This window comes from Mustela lutreola, chromosome 8, assembly GCF_030435805.1.
Source record: "Mustela lutreola isolate mMusLut2 chromosome 8, mMusLut2.pri, whole genome shotgun sequence".
Lineage (NCBI taxonomy): Eukaryota > Metazoa > Chordata > Mammalia > Carnivora > Mustelidae > Mustela > Mustela lutreola.
In genome coordinates, this window is record NC_081297.1 from 44,247,510 (window position 1) to 44,261,089 (window position 13,580).

A 13,580-nucleotide genomic window follows, 5' to 3' on the forward strand; every position below is an offset into this window, starting at 1 on the left:
TTTATTAAAAAACCTCTACACCCAATGTGGGGCTCGAACTCATGACCCCAAGATCAAGACCTGTGTGTGCTCTCTCTACTGAGCCAGCCAGGCAGCGTGGCAGCAAATTTTTTTAAAAAAACAAACTTCTTGAAAGAGGACTCTCCTGCTAACACAGCTTCCGCGCCCTCACCACCCTACAGTGGGGTCCTGGCCCACCTGTGCCTGCCTCAACCCTGCTACTGCTTCCCAAGTCTGTGGTCTGTCCCGTGTTCTCCTTTCTTCTTCCCAGGGACTATTTCTTGCTCCCTGAAACTCCCTTCTCCCAGGCTTCCAGAGCCCCAGGACGTCCTGGATTATCTTACTGCCCTTTAATGGCCTTAATGTCTCTTACGTTGGCCCCAAGTCTTTCCTGACCCTTCATCTGTCTCTTTTGTCCATTCCCAGCCTCAGCTTCCCCACCGGGCAGTGGTGCAGAGGAGGAAGGCTCCGATCCGGAGAACACCGGGGCTGAGAGCATCAGCATTTACAAGCACACAGCTCGCGAGCTACTTTATCCTGACAGCTCACCATGCACTCTAATCTCCACGCCAACCTTGTGACACAGGTGAAGGCAGTATCATCCTCCTTCTAATAGACACAGAGACTGAGTCTTGGCTAGGCGAGTAATAGGACCCCTGGCGAGGGGCAGGGCTTGCTCTGAGCCCAGAGATGAGGAATCTGCTGCCCGATGGCCCCAGCCTCGGCTGATCTAGCCCTGTTCTCTCCCCGCAGTCCCTCTCAGACACCCTCCTCCCTCAGTCACCGGTCCAGCAGCTCCCAGTCTTCCCCGCCCCAGCGGTCTCGGAATTCCTTGGTGTTCATGCCGCCGATTCTGTCCAGGTCTGACTTGTAGATGCCGAGCAGTCCAAACCCATTCACCTCCCAGTAACCTGTGGCCAGACAAGAAGCCCCTGTGAGATGAGCCAGGGACCAGGAGGAAGCAAGGAAGGCTGCTGGGCTGTACTCCCAGAGCCTTCTCTGAAAGACAGGGGACGTAGGTGCCTGACGCTGAAAACTCTCATGCAAACAAGTCCCTGCCCACACTCAGATTCAGGGTCCGGCCAAAACTGCGGTCCTACAGGAGGGTGACTACAGGCCCTAAAACAGGATCTCGCAATGGCAGCCACTGAAGACACAGCCGAACATGCTTTCCTTGTCTGTTTTCCTCCCAGAAGCAGGCAGCCTGTCTTCCCGTTTCTCTATGTGCAGAGGGCACAGAATCTGGCACAGAGTAGGTATCTGATGACTGAAAGAAGGGAAAATGGGGAGGAAATGCTCATCACTGCTGCTGTTGCGGGTGCTCCTAGGGTGGGCTGTCCAGTGGGCAGGAGGAACAGGAGGGAGACCGCCATGGTAGACACGGATGTTTCTAGCTCTGGGATAAAGAACCAAGGCCAGAGAGGGCTCGCCTACCCACCCCAGCCCAAGGCAGGGCTCACCCTCAGGCCATTGCGGGGTGGCTCCGCAATGCAGCCTCATCACTATGGGGGCGAAGGCCATCTTGCCCTCCACACAGTGCTTCCGGATGGTATCGATGACTCCGGCTGGGAAGTGGATATGGAGGTCACAGAGGAAGATGATGCTGTGCGGGTCCTGAAGACAGATGGGGGAGGCTCAGCAGAGCCCACAGACCAGGGCGGAGGGTCAGGCCACTCCCGAGGACAATCCTCAGGCTCCTTCCCACTCAAATGCTGGACAAACTTCCACCAAACTGTTGGTGCCAGACTGCCACGGTACTGGGCACCAAGTACACAGTTTTCAGAGTCAGAGAATGAATTCTGACACCTCCCCTTCCTCCTTTCTGGACCGCAAGGCCTCCGGACAAATGCTCCACTGTCAGTTGCTCAGTCTCGCCCACCACCCGCCCTGCAGCAGAACAGAGAGGACCTCCCGGGTCCTCATTCCTTCCTCCCTGAGGGGCTGACTGCCTCACACATCCCAGATGTCTCCATCTCTTAACCAGTCTGTAACCGTGTCTCCCAGGCCCCTCCCAGGATATTACCTTCACCAGGTCTATGCCAGCCTGAAGCCCAGCTGAGCGCTCGAAGTTTCCACTCAGCTTCATATACTGGTAGCTGCAGGGAGAGGAGAGGAAAGAGGGGCAGAGTATGAGGCTCGGCGGCAGTGGTCCCCGGAGGACACCAGTGGGCCCGGAGGAAGAGGATGTGGCTCCTAGGGTGGGATCATACCCAGGTGAGTCATCTGGAGAAAGCCAGACACTGGGACTCAGGAAAGCCAGCTGGGACTTCAGGCTCTGCCCAGCACCCAGCAGTCTTGGGACTCTAGAAAGCGGGTGGTTCAGGCTGGGCTCCAGCGGGGGAGCCCCCTCACCTTCGCAGCTTGGACCTCTTTAGGGCCATCTCGACGTCCATGTCCTCACTGCTATAGTCAGTGATGATGATATTGAAGTGTGGGTCACCGGTGGCCTGAAACAGCTTTTCCATGTCTCTGATGAACTGCTGCACCCAGCGCGCCTGGTTCTTTACTACCACAGTGGGCAAAAGGGAGAAAGAGGCGGTAACACCGAGAACGGCAGCCCCACTGCCAGCTCCTGCACGAGTCAGGGCCCCAGTGGACCTCCGCCACTACAGACCCATCGGCAATGCAGCAGGGAGGTGGGGGCGGAGGCAGAGGGGGAGCTGACCCGTGAACGGGGCCTCTGCACCCTGCCTCCCACAGAGCCTCCAGGCAGAGTCCTATGGGAAGTCCTGGGACAGGGGCTCGTCCTCAGCTCTCTCGTAGTAACCGGACTGTGCTCTCACACTCGGACCCCGTCATCTGCCCGTCCTAGTAGCACCCTTGCTCTCCTTTCTGTTCCCTGCTCCCCTTTCCCACTACAGATACCAGCTAAGCCACTCTATGTCTTGTTCCCAGAGCAGCTGCAAGCCCCGGTACAATGACGTGGCCATGATCGCACCCCACCCTGAAATCTGGAGCAACAGGGAGCACCTGGCCTGCTAGTCAGCATCTTTGCCAACCACAACACTCAGCCATGTGACCTCAGGTCCTCGACTGTCAAGTGGCCTCTCCCACAGGTTCTTGTAAGATCACACCAGTGAGCAGACACCTGGGTGCTCACGGTGAATTTTAGGATCCCCTCTCTGCTGATAATGGCCGGGCTCAGCATGAGGCTCACCAGGCACAACGAAGTGGACCACGGCTCGGTGATTCCAGGAGAAGCCCTGGGGCCAACACAGTTTGGGCTCCGGGGCCCGGACACTCAAGACATGTCTCCGGCGGTTGTTTGAGCCCCAAACCAGGCCCTGCAGGTTCCGGGCCTCGACCTCTTCCCCACCAGCTGGATCGATGCCCTGCCAGCCTCGTGTAGACACATACTCGGAGAGCCGCACTGGGCGCTGGCCTTGTTCCAGCAGCTCAAGCTCCAGGAGGTAGCGACCCCCGCGTAGCTGGTCCTGGCGCTTCTCCACATTCACGATGCGCTGTAGCTGGTACTTTCTGTGGCAGAAAGGGTGGGCAGCTTGAGTAACTCTTTCCCCACTGTCAGGGGTAACATGGTAAGCAGAAGCCTGTGAGGTCAGATGTCAGGGGACCCTGTTTTTTGTTCTAGTATTGCCATTAGCTAAGATGCAGGGGCACCTGGCTGGATCAATCAGTAGAGCACGTGACTTTTGATTTCAGGGTTGTGAGTTCAAGACCCACGTTGGGTACAGAGTTTAGTTTAAAAAAAATAATAAATAAATAAATAAATAAATAATAGAAAATAATTAATCAATTAAGATGCTTCCACCAGATGTTTAATTGCTACTGTTCACTGCCTCATCTTTAAAAACGCACCCATTGGGGCACCTGGGTGGCTCAGTGGGTTAAAGCCTCTGCCTTCAGCTCAGGTTGTGATCTCAGGGTCCTGGGATCGAGCCCCTCATTGGGCTCTCTGCTCAGCCAGGAGGCTACTTCCCCCTCTCTCTCTCTGCCTGCCTCTCTGCCTGCTTGTGATCTCTGTCAAATTTTAAAAAAACATGCACCCATTGACCTGGGATGATCTCTAAAGATCGTTATTAACTCTAAGATCCTAAATATATAAGGTGAATATTTCCTTCAGAAACTGACCCTCATCAATAAAGTACTCTGCTCATTTACAGTCCATAACATAGGATGGGTTATTAGAAAACTACTGACTGGGGCACCTGGGTGGCTCAGTGGGTTAAGCTGCTGCCTTCGGCTCAGGTCGTGATCTCAGGGTCCTGGGATCGAGTCCCGCATTGGGCTCTCTGCTCAGCAGGGAGCCTGCTTCCTCTTCTCTCTCTCTCTGCCTGCCTCTATGCCTACTTGTGATCTCTCTCTGTCAAATAAATAAATAAAATCTTTAAAAATTTAAAAAAAAAAAAAGAAAGAAAACTACTGACTGGTTAGCTCAGTATCATTAATCCACTAGGGAAATGTAAATCAAAACCGCCATGTGATACCATTTCGCACCCATCAGGATGGCTATTTTCAAGAAAGGAAAACAACTAGCACTGACACAAGAAATTAACACAGCTGTTGGGAATGTAGAACCATGCAGCTGATTTGGAAAAGAGATCCGCAGTTTCTCAAAATGTTAAACACAGAGTTTTATGACTCAGCAATTCTATTCCTAGGTATACCCCTAAGAGAGCTAAAAACCTGTTCGTGCAAAACAATTACACATGACTGTTCAGAGCACCATTGTGTTCCTAACAGCCCAAAGTGGAAGCAACCCGGATGTTAACCAACAATATGCGGAATATTATGCAGCAGTACCAAGGAACGAAGCGCTCAATACCTTCTGCAACCAGAAGCCTTGAAAAAGTTTTGCTAAGTGAAAGAAGCTAGAGACAAAAGGTCACATATTCCATTTACCTGAAATTTAACTCCATTTGCATGAAATGATTTTTACAGGTCAATCTATAGCGGGAGAAAGTCAGGTAGTGATTGCTATAGCCCAAGAGAAGGGAGAAATGGAAGTAATGCTAACACGTGCAGGAGTCCTTTTGAAAAGTGATGAAAACATCTGGAATCAGATAGTGGTGATGGTTGCACAATATTATGAATGAGCCTAAAAACCACCAAACTGTACACTCTAAAGCCGTACACTCTAATATGGGGAGTTAAATGTTACGCGAATCGTGTCTCAATTATAAGAATGTTGATTGGTTAAGCAAATGAATGCAAAACCAAGGAAGTCAGGCCCTGCTTTGCGCTCTCGCACTCCCTTCTGGCCCACACCTAGGGTCTTACTCTCTTAGACTCAGTTTTGTCTGTTTTATCTCTTTGCTACTAGCTCCTTCCCTGAGAAAGGGGACCCCATCTTCCCAGTGCTCAACACATGTCCTAGGCCAGGTACCAAGGGATGTGAGAACCTTGCCCAAGGCTAGACAAAGACCTGACAGGTAGAGCTCATTCTCAGGAATAAGGGGTCCCAAGTGTGTGATCATCCAGGGAGCCTGTAGCCGGGGAACAGGCGACTACCCCAAGGTTCCTGCCTCCCAGGCTAGACGGCTGGTGTGCCCCAGCCCCAGTCCCAGAAAAGCCCTTTACCTTACCCCCGGCTCCTCTGGTTGAGCTTCTTCAAGAAGACCCGTGTGACCTCGAGAGCCTCCTGCTCCGGAAGCAGCAGGTTGCCAGACGTGTTACAGTTCAGATCGATCCAGTCGGTCCGCAGGGCTTGGAAGTCAAGGTTCCGAGCACTGAAGGTCTGGTCCCAGTTTACCACTGGATCAAACACGGGCACGTACTCGAACACCTCACTCATATCCTCTTCCTCTTCTTCCCCCTCTTCTTCTCCTTCCACCTGTCCTTCCTGGCCTGCAGCAACCACGACGTCTTCCTTGCCATGCCAACCCCTCCTAGGGGCTAGGGGCTCCATCCTGTCTCCCCTCCTCTGCTCTGCGATGTATGTCTCAACTTGATTCAGCCACTGGGACTGCCCTAGAGTTTTCCTGGGACTGTCACTAGTGGGCCTGGGCCCCTTGACAGGAGGCAGTTTCCCTGCCAGATGCCCTGGGAGCCACTTTTGAGAGTAAGATGGATCCTGGCTGGGCTCAGGGCTGGGTCTTCGCTCCCTCTTTTCTGGCTGCTGGACTAGGACATCGCTAGTCCTTGCAGGGAAGGGAGCTGTGGAGTTCTGCTTAGAAAAGGGTGCCAGCAGACCCTCCCGGGGCTGAGCCAGGAGTTTCCGGAGGTGGTAGTCAGTGACATCCTGCCCAGGAGGAAAGGTAGGCACTTGTCTTCCCTCTGGCATCCTGGCATCCTGAACATTGGAGGCAAGGGTCTCTTCTGGCGCTTCTCCATACTGGGATTCTTCTAGAAGGCTTTCCTCAAAGCCTGTTGTTAATAATAACAACCATTGCTCACATCAGAGTTCCTAGCCTTTCCCAAACAAGATATACAAGAAGCAGTTGATCCTATGAATGAGACACTGAGTGTCAGATGGGGATTGCACCTGGGCTCCGCCACTGGCTTACTGTGGGACCTTGGGCAAGTTACCCACCTCCACCAATCCCAGTTTCTTCCTCTGCATAAAGGGAATAATCATGCATCTTCCACAGGGCTGTTGTGAAGATGGAGTGATATAAAATACCCAAAGTGCCTAGCAGGTGCCTGGCACACGGGACCCAACAAATGGCTCCTGGCATGCCCTAATCCCTCCAGAAGGGAGGCCACAGGTTGACAGTGTTTCTCTGCAGCATAACTTTCCCAGTGACACGCCAGCGAGAGCAATCCCTCCAGCACTCCAAGTAATCTCCTCTGGGGCTCTAATTCTCCTCCAACTGACCACAGCACGTTGTTAAAAACAGTATCACTTTCCACATGTGCGTGGGATGGAGAAGGAAGGAGTGCCACTCTCTACTCCTTTGGGTGTAGGGGAGGGGCTATGTGGGTCAGATTTTAAGCTCGTCAGGGACAGGGCTGGCCTGGTCTGAACTTCCTCTAGAAACAGACCATGCTCATCCCTCCCTGCCTGACCTGGAAGCCTCAGCGGTCACACTGTACCTGGCTGCTCTGGCCCCTGCTTCTCTGGCTGGTCAATCTTGATGTACTCCTGGAAGCTGAACCTGCAGAAGGAAGGGAGAGGCAGACTGGCACCCAGCGCCCCGCAGGCTGCCGTGTGAGGCTCTGCAGGGAGCGTCAACAAAAGCATGGAGTCATGCCCCACACTGGAGGGCAAGAGTGTGTGTGCGTCTGTGAGTGTGTGGCATGCCTGGGAAGGGCCAAGACTCCTCAGGCTAGAAGGGCATTTGTGGCCCCTCTAGTCCAGGCAGCTCTCCCGGCTCCTGGAGAGCCCCTCTGTAAGGCCATTCTCTTGCTCACCTATCCTGGTAGTACGAGTTTTCCTGGTAGAAGCATTTATTATGGGTCTCCATGTGGCTCAGACGGGTATAGTCATTGGGGTAAACGAAGGACAGATGCACCTGGAGGCAGAGAAAGTAGCAGGAATGAGAGGGTGGGATCTCAGTAAGAAATCAGCCAGCAGGGTTAAGCCTGAGCCTCACCAGGACCACACAGGGCTCTAAGGGCCCTAACCTTGGTGAGGGGAAAAGGGCTGCTTTGAGCTCCAGAAGAAAACATTTGTTCCACAGACCAGGATTTCCTTCTACTCTTCAGGGCTCCTCTCCCGGGCTCTCTGGACAAAATGCAACCCAACTCAAGCTCCCCAGTGCACACGCCCCTCCCCTCCCATCCTAGCTCCTTCTGCCTAGTCGTAGCCAGTACCATTCTCTCCTCCTCCTGCCAACTCACCCTCTCCTGCTGCCTCGAGGCCTTTACTGCAACCTTCCAGGGCCCTGGAACAACCTCCTTCTGTTACCCACCCCACTGCTTCCTGCCCTCCTTATAGCTTCAGGCAATGCCACCAACCAAATTCCAAGTTAGAGCCCACCCATTCTATGACCCAGAGGATGAGTCCTGGTCACCTCTTCCAGCCTCGAGCACCCAAATCATTTCTAGATCTGGATGTATAGTGTGCCTTCTGCCTCTGCTGTTTCCACCCGGGCTATAGGTTCTCTAGAACTAAGCTTCGCTCCATAGTTTACATCCCTCGGTGCCTCATCAATGAGTTTAAGAACTGCTGGCTGATCATCCAGTAGGACAGACACAGGTAGGACGGGGTTGTGTGGCCCAAGCAGCCGAGAGCATAGGAAGCCTCAGGCCAACCCACTTCCCATCATCCTCAACACCGTGGCAGAGCTGGAGCTGGAGGCCTTCCTAAGGCCAACCATTCATTCTTGCAGTTTATAGGGCGGTCCACCGGGCCATGGACAACTTGGAATGCAAGTTCACCCAGCCCATGGACCTGTGAGGCCATCCTGTCTGCTGCTATGTGGCCTGGGGAGGAGGAAGAGTCAGGGCCAGCACCTCTCTTTCTTAGCCCCAGGCCGCAAGCCCTCTTGACTCTGCCCCCACTGCCCAGCCTCAAGACTTACAAAGCGGAGTCCCTGGTAGCGCTGCAGGGGGAGCCCATCCACCAGGTAGCTGGGTTTGTAGGGACAATCGGGCAGGACGTGGCGGAGATGAGTCTTGGGGATCAGAGGCACTGAGGACAGTAATGGAAGAGGCATGAGGGTAGGGACAGGAATCTGGAACAGGGTGGCTTCAAGGCACAAAGCCTCTTGGCTGCGGGGGAGTAGGGGGGCAGGGGCTGCAGGCCTCTGCTCTGAACAGGCACTTTTTTATAATTCACTCATGGCAGCCATGGGCAGAGGCCAAGTTCATCAGCTGAGGTTGCCAAACTAAGGCTGGCACCACTCTTCTCGGCCAGGTGCGTTCAAGGAGCCTTGAAGGCCAAGGATTCGGACGCAATCCCTGGTTCATGGCATGGGATTGCTGTACAGGGCTAGCCTCAGGAAAGATTCACAAACATCCAAGAGGCCACCGAGTCTCATCCTAGTGCAGGGCCAAGAACTGAACTTCCTCTCAGTTGTGAGGGTTGCAGGGGGGCTGGGGAGGTTTTCTCAGCTTTTAAAATGTAAATGCTCCCAAGAATTTATGACTCCAACACCTTGGTGGGAACACACTTCTCTCATTGGATTAGAAGAGTTGGGGTCCACTAGGAAACTATGATATATGTGATTGTGAAGGGACACGCAGGGGATTTCTGGGCTCTAGTTCTACTTTCTGTCCTGGGAGGTGGTTACATAATGTTTAATGTGTAATGATTTGTGTAACTGTAAAGTTGTGCATATATATTTTTGTACTTTTCTGTATGCATATTATATTTTACACTCTTAAGGGAAAACAAAGATTCTCTGACTTTGGGATACCGTGGTAGAAGTGACAAATCTGCAGAGTCTCCTCTACTAATACCCATGGGCCTGAGTGTGTGGTCCCCAGACCTGGTGAGAAGTGTGTGGTCAAGGTCTTACCTCGATAGAGGGTGTCCCGAGGGTCAGGCCGCAGCATGTCTGCAAGGGGCAGCTCCTCTCTGGGAAGAGAGTCTCGGGAGCCTACATGGCTGGCTGCTGTCTGAGGGATATGGCCCACATCATCCATCCTTAGGACTGTCTCATCTGGGCTCAGGGAGGAAAGAACAGAGGCAGCTGTGAGTCCTGGAGTAAACCTAGAACCCAGACTACTGCCCACCAGAGCCCAGGCTTCTGTATCCAACCGCCCCCCAACTCCAGGGACAGTATGAGGTGTGTGTGACCCCTCTTCCCTCTAGCCCTGCCCCCTCACAAGTTGGGAGTTTGGCTGCTGATCTCCCCTAGACCCACTCTACCGGCCCCATGGCTACCACACACCAGAGCTTTGTGTAAACTGGGAAAAGACACCACTTCCTCAAAAGTGTTACTGCTTTCTGCCGGAAATCTGTCATTGTAAGTCTGCTTCCTTTGTCTCACAAACATGTATAGAGAACTTACAAAATAACCAGCCAGGCACTGTTCCAAGCATCTTATAAATATCAAGTCATTTCACCTCCATAAGCACCATATGCCTTAGGTACTCATTAAGTTTTCCTACTTTACCAGATAATAATTTCGGCAACAAGAACCTAAGTTACTTGTCAAAGATCACAAAACTGGTTGGGGGCAAAGCTGAATCTGGACTCTCAGAATCAAGACTCTCTGAGAATCTTGGAATCTCAGCCTCCAGGTTATGCCACGTCTCAGACAGACGAGCCAGCAAAGGTGGACCACTGTAGGGCACTCCCTCGCATTTTCTGCAGCCCTGTTCCTCCTCAACGCCCCCCCATCCGGAACCCCCACACTTACCCCTATGCCCCTGACCAGTATTCTCCCCTCCAAGTGGGACAGGCCTCCTCCGTCTCCCAACCACCCCGGCACTGGCTGCTCCCCACCATCTGGATTCATGTCTTCAGCTCCAGGTGGAGCTCTCCCTCTATACCCCGGGCCGGTCACCTCTGGCTCATCTTACTGGTTTCTTCCCTGAATTTTACTATGGGCCTCTTTCTTCTCATTTCACATTGCATTTGCGGACTCCAGCTCTGCCTTCTTCTTCTTGTACCAACTCAGCAGCTCACAATCTGCCCCTTCTGCCTTGACCTCGTGGCCTCTAGCTTTGTTCACCACCAACCTCCTCCCACCTGTGTGGCCCATGCCACACCGCCCCTGTCCAGCGAACCCATACTTTCCTGGCCTTCTTGTCTCTCACACACTTCCCACTGCCTTCCCAATCTCTTCCCAGCATTCCTTGGCTTTCCCTTCCTCCCTTGGGGTTAGGGCCCTGCCTGCTCTTCCTATACCTGGGCCCACATGGCCCAACCTGCCTGGTGGTGATTTCTCAGTGGGGCCTGCAAATGTATAGGAAGTCATAAGCAATACATAGTACAACTGAAGAGTTCATTTACTACAGATCTAAAGCAGCTAGAAAGTTTCTTCATGGCTGGTCATGGCTTTGCAAAGAACCACGGGACCCTCAACTGGGAAACAGAAAACTGGCCTCACTCAGAGGTTTTTCATCTGGAGTGAGCCTCGTGGTCTCTGGAGGCCCCTGAAATTGTACACAAAATATTGTGTGTGCATGGACAAGTGCATTTTTTCGGGGATGAGGTCTCAGCGAGCTTCCAAAGTGGTCACTAACCCTTGAAAGTTAAGGATCTCTGACTTAGGGTCCCTTTAAGTTCTGTTCCTTGTTCTGGACCCCCTTTCCACCTACGTTTCAAGCACCTTGAGCTTTAGCCTCCACCCCTCCCTTGACCAAACACCCCCGGCAGACTGAGCCCCACCTGCTGGCACCTGCTCGCCTCTGTCTCCAGGGGAGGGTCAGAGTCTACTCACTTGTGAAGAGGGAGAGAGAAGGGGAGTCAATAATGGTGAACTTGGCTCCAGGGTCATTCCGTCGCCACTGGAAGAGGAGAGAAGGTAGATGCAGGTTGGAGAGAGCTAGATTTATTTATTTATTTATTTTTGATTTTTTAATATTTTATTCATTTATTTGACAGAGAGAGATCACAAGTAGGCAGAGAGGCAGGCGGGGCGGGGGGAGAAGCAGGCTCCCCGCCGAGCAGAGAGCCCAACGTGGGGCTTGATCCCAGGACCCTGAGATCATGACCTGAGCCGAAGGCAGAGGCTTTAACTCACTGAGCCAGCCGGGTGCCCTGGAGAGAGCTGGATTTAGAAAAGGGTTCAAGGGACAAGGGGTGAGGAGTGGTTCTGAGCTGAGCTGGGGGACAGGAAAAATGGAGCTCTCACCGCAACTTCCACATGATCTGTGCCCTCATCGTTCTGTTTGTGCAGAACCTCAAAGTAGTATCTCTGGGAGGCCGTCAGGCTGGCAAGAGAGAGTAGACACAGAAGGCTATCTTCTTGGGTCCTGCAGTCACCCCAGTAACCCACTCTTCTGCCAGGCCACACCAGCTCCCACCTTGCTCCTGCCACCCCCAGACCCCCTTGACCTTTTCTCTCTGCTCCTGGCATTCCAGGAGCTTTGGTTTTAATGCTGGCCTGGAGTCCCCACTACTTCTTCTTACTCACAGCATGACCTTAGTTTTCTCTTCTGTAAGGTGGCGGTAATAACAGTATACACTTCACAGAGAAATCAGGAGAATCGAAGGATATACAGATCTTCCTCAACTTACGATGGGCCTATGTTCTGATAGACTCATCGTAAACTGAGGATATTATTAGTCAAAATGCATTTAATACACCTCCCGAACATGATCGCTTAGCCTGGCCCACCTTAAACGCGCTCAGAACACTTGGCATTAGCCTGCAGCTGGGCAAGACCATCTGACACAAATCCTAATTATAACGAAGTGCTGAATACCCCATGTCAGTTACTGAATGAAAATGGAAAAACAGCATGGTGGCATGCATATAGAATGGTTATAAGTATATCGGTTGTGGACTCTGTGCTCAATCAATCACATAGCTGACTGGGAAGTGAGGCTCACGGCCACTGCCTGGCATCACAAGAGACTATTGTATCCCTTACCACAGGCCTGAAAAAAGCTCCAAATTCAAAATCTGAAGTACAGTTTCCACTGAATGCATATCACTTCTGCACCACTGTCAAGTTGAAACACCGTAAGTTGAACTATTACAAGTCTGGCCATCTGTAATAATAATGCTTAGAGTTGTTACTATGTGCCAGGCACTGTTCTAAGTGCTTTACGCATACCAACTCACTAAATTCTTGTTCATAGAGGAAAACACTGAGGCACAGAAATCTTGGGTCATTTGCCCCAAAATCACTGGGGTAGTAGGTGGTAGAGCTGGGATTTGGATGTCCGTGTCCACAGGGTCAGCTGCCAGGCGGAGTTACCAGTAAAGTGCTCAGCACGGAGACTGGCTCCCGGCAACCGCTCTTCACAAGCTACACTGTCTTACTGCTACTGACCTCAAGGCTACCACCATCAAGCCGACGCGTGTTCTTGCGTGTGTGTGTGTGTGTGTGTGTGTGTGTGCGCGCGCGCGCGCGCGTGCCGGCCACCAGGTGGCACTCTGAAGTTAGGCTAAGTTCCCCTTCCAGCATGTTAAAGCAATTCCAGCAACTACAGGCTGGGAAAGGCCTGGTCTCCCTCCAGTGTCCCAAGGGATCACAACGGTGAGGAACTTTCCGCAGCACAGGCAGAGAGCCAGTGTACAGGCTGTACCCCTGTGGGCATCTCCAGAGATGGAGCAAATGGGAAGGGCAAGGACTAGAAGAGACCTATTTTGTTTTCTAGTCCTGAGTGTCACTAAATAGCTGTGTGACCTTCACCCAGTCACACCCTCTCTGAGTCTCAGTTTTCCCATCTGTAAAATGGGGAAGGATGGGCCAGATGGTTTCTAAGTCAAAGACTTCATTTATTCAGAATGCATGGGGTGCCTAGGCACACTGCACCTCTGGGATAAGGAAGGCTGGAGAGCAGGGAGGGTATGAATGGCTTCCCTGACTCTGATTTGGCCTCAGCACTTGAGGTACGTTGGTTTTTTTCTGTCGCTCACAAGAACATCACGAGACTCCCAACTCACCTCACTGGCTTAGAAATTTGGCTCCGAAATTTCCCAAACTCTCCAGGGGCGGTCCACTCTTTTCCAGTCTAGAGGTGCAGGAGAGCGAGAAGAGTCGGAAGGAGGAAGATGGACAAACATGAAGGAAAGGAGGTGGGGAGTGCAGAGACAGGAAGGAATGGGGAGGAG

The 13,580-nt window shown here is 52.5% G+C and overlaps 1 protein-coding gene across 1 annotated transcript in view; it reads right to left on the reverse strand.

Moving 5' to 3' along the window:
- Positions 1–13,580, reverse strand: part of B4GALNT3 (beta-1,4-N-acetyl-galactosaminyltransferase 3) — a 92,459-nt gene that overhangs the window by 2,650 nt on the left and 76,229 nt on the right. The window contains exons 7-19 of the mRNA XM_059184452.1: positions 13,413–13,480; positions 11,649–11,727; positions 11,235–11,301; positions 9,363–9,506; positions 8,424–8,533; positions 7,312–7,412; positions 6,994–7,055; positions 5,544–6,324; positions 3,158–3,477; positions 2,353–2,506; positions 2,024–2,096; positions 1,461–1,614; positions 785–911 (exon numbers count right to left, since the gene is read on the reverse strand). Of these exons, the coding sequence (XP_059040435.1) occupies positions 785–911; positions 1,461–1,614; positions 2,024–2,096; positions 2,353–2,506; positions 3,158–3,477; positions 5,544–6,324; positions 6,994–7,055; positions 7,312–7,412; positions 8,424–8,533; positions 9,363–9,506; positions 11,235–11,301; positions 11,649–11,727; positions 13,413–13,480 (2,240 nt within the window). The remainder of the gene's footprint in view (positions 1–784; positions 912–1,460; positions 1,615–2,023; positions 2,097–2,352; positions 2,507–3,157; positions 3,478–5,543; positions 6,325–6,993; positions 7,056–7,311; positions 7,413–8,423; positions 8,534–9,362; positions 9,507–11,234; positions 11,302–11,648; positions 11,728–13,412; positions 13,481–13,580) is intronic.